This window comes from Stenella coeruleoalba, assembly GCF_951394435.1.
Source record: "Stenella coeruleoalba genome assembly, chromosome: 1".
NCBI classification, from domain to species: Eukaryota; Metazoa; Chordata; class Mammalia; order Artiodactyla; family Delphinidae; genus Stenella; species Stenella coeruleoalba.
In genome coordinates, this window is record NC_137169.1 from 96,216,402 (window position 1) to 96,224,971 (window position 8,570).

Sequence of the window (8,570 nt, forward strand, 5' to 3'; positions counted from 1 at the left end):
CTTCCTTTTTTTTTTTTTTCAGGTTTTAAAACTTTTTATTTGCGTATTAAAAAAATTGTGCATTCCAATAATTAAAATCATTTGAACAACAACAAAAAAAAAAAATGGCACTGATTAAACTGCATTTTACAGCCCGCAGGACACCCTGGACCAGCTTGCTCTTTACTCTAGATTTCACTGTCGTCCCACCCAGCCTCCTTCACCAACATGCAAGTTCTTTTCCTTCCCTGCCAGCCAGACAGGCGGATGGGAAGCAGGCGCGGCCTTCGTTGTCAGTAGTTCTCCATTCTTTGATGTGAAAAAGGGCAGCACAGTCATTTAAACTTGATCCAACCTCTTTGCATCTTACAAAGTTAAACAGCTAAAAGAAGTAAAATAAGAAGGCAATGCTCGTGGAATGTACAGTGCATATTGACGGCGCACGCCTCATTACGACTCGCCTGCTTGCTTCTCCTGTTCAATCGTTTCTTGTGAAGGCAGTGGATTTTTCTCTTTCGTTTCTGTTTTCTTCAGTTTCGACTTATCGAATTTCTCAATCTCAGCCATATCGAGTTTGTCAGACATGGCTGCAGAGGAAGCGGAGCGAGTTACGAGCGAACGAGGTCCGACCTGCGCAGTGGTCGCCGCCGAGTGCCCTCCTTCCTTTTTAAGACTGAATACTATCCCATTGTATGTATGTACCATATTTCGCTCATGCATACACCACAATTTACCTTCCAAGTTTCCCCTGCAAGTTGTAAGCGTTCAACAGACTCCAGAGTTCCAAAAGAATTACATCAGACTATTCTGCCAGTGTAAATGTTGTCTAGGTGGGGAGCCAGACTCCTGGGGCTTCCTACTCCACTGTATCTTCCCAAAATCCTCTCCCACAATTCCTACCATTTTACCACTTAAATATCATTTGAATATGTTCCACCATCTCCCCACTTCCCAGCTCAAGCCTCTAGAGAAGACCACAGCCTTGACCAATAGCTTGACTGTAACTTCAGGAGAGGCCTTGACAAATACTCTCCGCTTAACCAAACTCTAGTCAGGCTCTCTGACCCTTCTTCTTGTCTAGGCCTTGGCCTTGGCCCCCATCCTTGCTGGGCCTGCATAGCCCAGTTGTAGCAAGAATCCTGCTAAGTCACTTTAGCAAGAATCCCCTTACCCTTGATATCTCAACATATTCCTCATCCCCTACCCATGATATCTGATCATCCTGGCCTGCCTTCAGCAAGAATCCTATTAAGTCAGCTTAGCAAGAATCCCCCTACCCTTGATGTTTCCTCTTAAGAAATTTTTCATCCACTGACCCCATCATTCCGCTTGTTGGCTACAAATTTCCAGCTGTCTTTGTCGTATTTGGAGTTGAGTCCAATCTCTCTCACCTATTGCAATAGCATTGACACCTATCATAATTGTCCTGGATAAAGTCTTCCTTACCATTTTAACAAGTGTCAGAATAATTTTTTCTTTAACAGCCTTGAGCTAGAGGCACCCAGCTAAGCCATCCCCAGATTCTTGACCCATAGAAACTATGAGATAATAAATGTTTGGGTTTTATTTTTAAAAAAAAGTTCCAAGTGTTTTTATCTTTTTATTATTTATTGATTTATTTATTGGCTGCGTTGGGTCTTCATTGCTGCGTGTGGGCTTTCTCTAGTTGTAGAGAGCAGGGGCTATTCTTCATTGTGGTGCGTGGGCTTCTCAGAGCTCAGTCTCTGTAGTTGTGGCGCGTGGGCTTTGTTGCTCCACGACATGTGGGATCCTCCGGGACCAGGGCCCAAACCCGTGTCCCCTGCATCGGCAGGCAGGTTCTTAACCACTGCGCCACCAGGGAAGTCCTAATAAATGTTTGTTTTTTTAATCCTCTAAGTATTAGGGTAATTTGCTCCACAAACTAGAAAAAAATGCATGATGTATCCTGGATACTATGATGCACTGCTCAAATTCCCCATCCAGGGCTGGGGCTCTCATTCTTCTACTGCCAGGAAAGCTGGATGCTGGTAGCTCACAGCTAAGTCCTTCTCCAGTTATTGCCCTTGGTAAAGAAAGCTACCATGTATAAAGATATGCATGCCCCTTCCCTAGGGACAGTCTACCATCCATGGTTCTGTCCGTGCAGGTATATAAAGGCCTGGCCCCTTAGCCTCCAGTGCGGGACAACTCTGAGGGATCATCTCAGTTCTAGAGTGCCCTGAAGGACACACTGAGACCTCTGTTGCAGCTGTGTCACAGTTCAACTTCTCCCTCCGCCCAATCCTGTTTCTTTCACCTCCTGGTAGGTGTTATTACCAGGAGCACAGGGACGGTCTCCAAAACATCTCCAAACTGCATATCTCTGACTGAGAGCCTGCTTTCTGGGGACCTTGACCCAAGACACTATGTGACCTGGAGCAAATATTTTAACTCTATGTGCCTTGGTTTCTTCATCTCCAAATGGGAGAAATACCAGTGTCCATCCAGAGGGTTGTTGTAAGGATTCAATGAGTTTAAGTCCTTGGCATGGTTCCTGCCATACAGTAAGCACACATAAATATGTGTGCATGCTATCATTATTACTATCTGTACAAAGATATTCCAGGCTTCTCCTTCCCTTGCCCCTGCTGTCACCCTCAGAAAACCAGCAGGTGCAAAGGTTGTGAGGTAGTAGCAAGCTTGGCATGTTAGGGAGATAGGATGGAGGGCATGAGGCTAAAGGAGAAGAGTGGTAGGAGATGAGGTCAGAGAAGAAGGCAGATCCCTGTTGGCCCCATGTGGGCCTTGCATGTTAGGATAAAGAGTTAGGATTCAAATCTAAGTGAGGTGGGAAACCATGGCAGATTGAGAGCAAGTGAGTGACACGAGTTGGTCCGTGGCTCTAAAAGCTCTGGCTTCAGGGATAATCAGCTATAGGGCAGCAGGAGGGTAAGTGAGGAAGGCTAGCGTGACAATGATCATGAATAGGGAGCTCCAGGATATGTTTTGGTAGGAGAGTCATGAGTGGACTAGATGTGAGAGGTGAAGAAGAGAGGAATTAAGGATGTCTCCTTGGGGACTTCCCTGGTGGTGCAGTGGATAAGAATCTGCCTGCCAAAGCAGGGAACACGGGTTCGATCCCTGGTTCGGGAAGATGCCACATGCAGCAGAGCAACTAAGCCCATGTGCCACAACTACTGAGCCCGTGTGCCACAACTACTGAAGCCCACTTGCCTAGAGCCCATGTTCGGCAATAAAAGAAGTCACCGCCCACAACCACAACGTTGTGAGAAGCCCACACACTGCGACGAAGAGTAGCCCCTGCTGGCCACAGCTAGAGAAAGCCTGCGTGCAACAACGAAGGCCCAACGAAGGCCCAACGTAGCCAAAAATTAATTAATTAATTAAAAATAAAAGATGTCTCCTTGGTTTTGGCTTGAGGAAAAAATGGGTGGTTGGTAATACCATTGATTTAGATAAGGAAAAGCAGGAGAACAGCAGGCTTGGGGCAAGAAAGGGAGAATCCAGAGTTCTGTTTGTAACATGTTAAGTTTGAAATGCTAATGGACATCCAAGTGAGATGTCAAATCAGCCCTTTGATGTATGTTTGGATCCTCTCCTGATCAAACCATACTGTATGTAAGAGGCTAGGAGATTATAAATTAATCTGACCTGAGACAGAGTTAGGCTAACTGATTCCTTTGGAAGACAGGATTAATATTATTTGCCTTATTTATTAATTTACTAACTAACTAAAATATTATTAATCTTGTCTTCTTCTCATAGCCATTAATGAAGAGAACTCCACGTGGCACTGCAACTGGAGGTTAAGACCTGGCCCATAGATGCTCCAGGAGTCATGACTTTAACATTGAGCACTTCAGTGACTAGCAATATCTTGGCCAGAGCTAAGATGGAGATTGCCAGAAATAGGCTCACTTTGCCTCCCATCATGCATTTAGGAGTGGATGGATGTGAAGCATCTTGCCCAGTACCTGACCCCCTATAGACACACAGTATATGCCAGTTTCCTTCTACAGAGCCCAGCTGGAAAAACTACCATGTTTTTGTTTTGTTTTTTTCTCCAAATTTGTAATGCATTTATTTATGAATTAGATACATATAATTTTATGTACTCCATATAACATAAATAAAATTAGGATCTGAAACAATAAGATTAAAAATAAACATTCTAAAATTTTATTTTTACATCTTCAATGGCTCTTCTTGCACAGCCCACTTGAATCCTGCTCTAAGGGAGCCTAACAAAACAAGCAAAAAATGACGAAAAGGAAATTACAAAACACCACTGATGGGGAAATAAAAGTGGAAAGCCTTGAAAAAGTTATTAAAACTACACCTCAAATGGAAATGAACTGAGGCCAACCACAAATAATTCTTGAAGTCACTTCTGGAAAGTTTTTCTCTGAAAATGAATTTCGAGTATTTTCACTGTGATGAAAGAAAAATGAAAATGTTGGTTCTACACATTTCAGGTAACCTATGTTTTTGCTTTTATCTTCAAATTGTCCTCTTTTATGTTAATATTATAAGCCATTAAAAATCCTCTTAAATGTTTGTAAGACGTAAATCCTCTCTAAAATTTTAGAGATTTTAGAAAAGCCATGTAAAATGGCTCCTATTTTCCATTTTTCTTACTACAAAATTTGAGTTATTATCACAAAATTAAAGATGTTTGCAGGAGGGGGATAGGTTGCATGCCAAATGCTTTAATGGTGAGAGTGCTTAGAAAGTACACTCAGAAGTTCTCAAGTCATTCATTTTCAATATATTTTCCAAGCATAAAATTTTTCCTCCAATTTCACATTTTTGGTTCTAGTCTGGAAAAGTACTTATGTCACCTTCCTCTTACAATATATTTAAAATACACAGAGATAATTAGCTATAATTTGTCATTGACAATTAGTCCATACAACTTACTAAAATAAGAAAGATTTTTTATCAAATTAGTATGCTGAAGACAAAAAGTTTGTGTGGAAGAATTAAAAATGCTGAAAACTTTTATTAACAAAAATTCACTCTGATGACTACATCATTAAAGAGATAAGACTTACTAGGATAACGGCTTAGCAGTACAGGTAGAACATCATTTTATTAAAAATAAGTCAACAGACCTCCCTGGTGGCACAGTGGTTAGGAATCCGCTTGCCAATGCAGGGGACACAGGTTCGAGCCCTGGTCCAGGAAAATCCCACAGCCGCGAAGCAGCTAAGCCCGTGCACCACAACTACTGAGCCTGTGCTCTCGAGTCCGTGAGCCACAAATACTGAGCCTACGTGCCACAACTAGTGAAGCCCACGCGCGTAGAACCCGTGCTCCGCAACAAGAGAAGCCACCGCAGTGAGAAGCCCGCGCACTGCAACGAAGAGTAGCCCCTGCTCACCACAACTAGAAAAAGCCTGCGCACAGCAAGGAAGACCCAACGCAGCCAAAAATAAATAAATAAAATAAGTAAATTTTAAAATAAAAATAAGTCAAAAAAGGGGAAGTTTGCCACAAATATGACAAAATTTTCATTATCAATATAAAAATTCAAAAACTGATTTAAAATATACTAAGTTGCCAATAGAAAAATAGGCAATGGATATAGACAAGTCATAGAAGATAGTAGGTGACTAATAAACGTATATTCCAAGTTTAATATCAAGAAAAATCCAAGAAGTGGAAACCAAAAATATTGGCATGGTATGAAAAGGCACTCACGTGCTGCTCATGGAAATGTAAACTGGGGTCACCTTTCTGGAAAAAAATTTGGCAATATGCTTTGATCTAATAATTACATTAGGAAGTTATTTCAAAATTCAGAGAAAGATTTGTGTAGGAAAATGACATGACATTATTTTCTTTCTGCACAGAAAAATACCGGATAAAAATGTTCTTTATGTTAACATAAATATGTCTCTGGGTGGTAGATGTTTACTTTCTTCTTTATAACAAGCAAATTAACTTTAGTCCAAAAAAAACTAAAGTTACTTTTTAGAATTCCTTTAAACAAATATCACCCAGCTCTTTTTATAGAAACAAATAATAAGTGTTTGCTAGTTCTAGTCCAAATGGACAGGGCTCCTATTTTAATTCTGGATTTTTACCTCCCACTCACCAAAAAGCCCCCATAGGAGCACAGCCAGAAAGGCCCTCTAGTCAGAGAGAGATCTAAGTTCAAATCCTAGAAACACCATTTATGGCTGTGTTACTTTGGGCAACTTTTCTAAATCTAAGTGCATTCTTAAATAAGACTACACAATTTTAGAGATTAAGATAGCTCCAATACTACAGAGGGCAGCTCAGAAAGGGTATAAAGCTGAAGGTGTAATTTTGCAGGGAGGGAACAGGCTGGGACTATAAAATGAAATTATAAGAATACAGTTTGGGAATCATCCCAAAGAGAGTCATAGGGACATATGATCTGACATGATAAGCATGAGACTAAAAGAGTAAGTTTTTCTTCATTCTTCTGTACTGAACACTTCCTATGTCCTGTACACTAGGGACACAGCAGTGAACAGTATAAGCAGCAAACAGTATAAACAAGATCTCTGATTCCTGACCACACATTCTATGGTGTCAGGGATGGAGGGTAAGGTGGGGGTGGAAGCCAGGCAGAAATAGAAAAATCCGGGCTTCCCTGGTGGCGCAGTGGTTGAGAGTCCGCCTGCCGATGCGGGGGACATGGGTTCGTGCCCCAGTCCACAAAGATCCCACATGCCGCGGAGCGGCTAGGCCCGTGAGCCATGGCCACTGAGCCTGCGTGTCCGCAACAGGGGAGGCCACAACAGTGAGAGGCCCATGTACCACAAAAAAAAAAAAAAAAAAAAGAAAGAAATAGACAAATCCAATTAGTAGTATGTGCCATAAATAAAAAAAGGTAATAAGATAGATGGGGGAGGGGTGCTTTTTAAATAGGGTGGTCAGGGAAGGCTCCCTGCAAAAGGTGAGCTGAGACTTGAAGGAAGAGGAGCCACGGAAGGTCTTGGGTCTGAGGGCAGAGCAAGTGCAAAGTCAAAGATGGGAACAAACCTGACAGTGTTCACAGACAGCAAGGAGACCACTGTACAAGGAGATGAGACTGAAGTTAGGAGGGATCAGATTTTATGGGGCTGTATGATGAAAAGGAGTTTGGATTTTATTTTCATTGTGATAAGAACCCATCGATATTTTCAGCAGAGTAGCATGATCTGGTTGCGTTTTAAAAATTACTTCGGGGAGGTCCCTGATCGTCTAGTGGTTAGGATTCAGTGCTTTCACCGCAGAGGCCCAGGTTCAATCCCTGGGCAGAGAACTGAGATCCCGCAAGCTGTGCGGCACAGCCAAAATAAGAAAATAAACATAAAAATTACTTTGACTGGTCTGTGGTGAGAGAATTCTAGTAACAGGTTGCTACATACCTTGAACTAGTTAGGGGTGATAGCACTAGTGGTAGCAGAATCAAGCAGAGTTCCCACAGAGGTTGATTTCAGATCTTTCTTTCAAACCAAGCATAAAGGTCTCTTGTAAAACCGTCCGTGGTTCTCCCAGCTCCACTGTGCCACCACTGAACTTCATACACAATCCTAACCAAGTACTGCAATCATGTATTTACATAGCTGTCCTTCCTGATGGACACATTCTAGGAATGGAGGCAGGAAGCATGTCTTATTTATCTTTGATATACCTAGCCAAGTGCCTGGCACATAAAGAGTGCTCCTTTAACATCTGCTGATTGCAGTAGCGAACGAATACATTTAAAACATTTGAAGCCATTTGTATTAGTCTCCTAGGGCTGCTGTAACAAAGTACCACCAGCTGGGTGGCTTAAAACAACAGATATTTATTCTCTCTCAGTTCTGGAGACTAGAAGTTCAAAATCAAGGTGTCGGCAGGGCTGTGCTCCTTTGGCGGTACGCGAGCCTCTCACCGTTGCGTCCTCTCCCGTTGCGGAGCACAGGATTCGGACGCGCAGTCTCAGTGGCCATGGCCCACGGGCCCAGCCGCTCCGCGGCATGTGGGATATTCCCGGACCAGGGCACGAACCCATGTCCCCTGCATTGACAGGCGGACTCTCAACCACTGCTCCACCAGGGAAGCTCTGGCATTTACTTCTTGATAAGTTTGAACAAGTGAGAACAACTGGAAACAACCCACGTGTCTATCAACAGGTAACTGGATAAACAATGGAATACTATTTCTGTACTATTTTTTAAATAAATTTATTTATTTTATTTTTGGCTATGTTGGGTGATAGAACTTGTGGTAGTCAGTCTTAGAACTTGACCAAAGCTTCTAAGCTTTTGGTCAGCCTTAGAACTTGACCAAACTGTGGTCACTGAAACTAGATGTCAGGTGTTGGGCTGCGTGGGATTTGCTGGTATTATCTAAAAAGCCTCTCAGCATTGGTCCTTTTCCTGCAAATTCCTTAGTTTTTCCTATCAGCTTGACCCAGCCCAGCTTGGATGAAATGCTTATTTATAAAGTGTATTATTGGATTTGAGAAGGAACTGGGGCAAAAGATAGGAAGATAGGTGGGAGGAAGTGCCGGCAAAACAGCTTTGGGCTTATTCATTATTTCGCCGCAAAGACTTTTAAAGCACCTACTAGATGGAACCTTGGCAGAAATCATGCAAAAGTTGCAT

The 8,570-nt window shown here is 42.4% G+C and overlaps 1 protein-coding gene across 1 annotated transcript; it reads right to left on the reverse strand.

Annotated features, from left to right (window-relative positions):
- Nucleotides 1-618, reverse strand: LOC307189636 (thymosin beta-4-like). Its single transcript, XM_079927898.1, has one exon. It carries the CDS (start codon nucleotides 562-564, stop codon nucleotides 430-432), a length of 135 nt encoding a protein of 44 aa, XP_079784024.1. The 5' UTR covers nucleotides 565-618; the 3' UTR covers nucleotides 1-429.
- Between the last annotated feature and the right edge of the window lie 7,952 nt (nucleotides 619-8,570).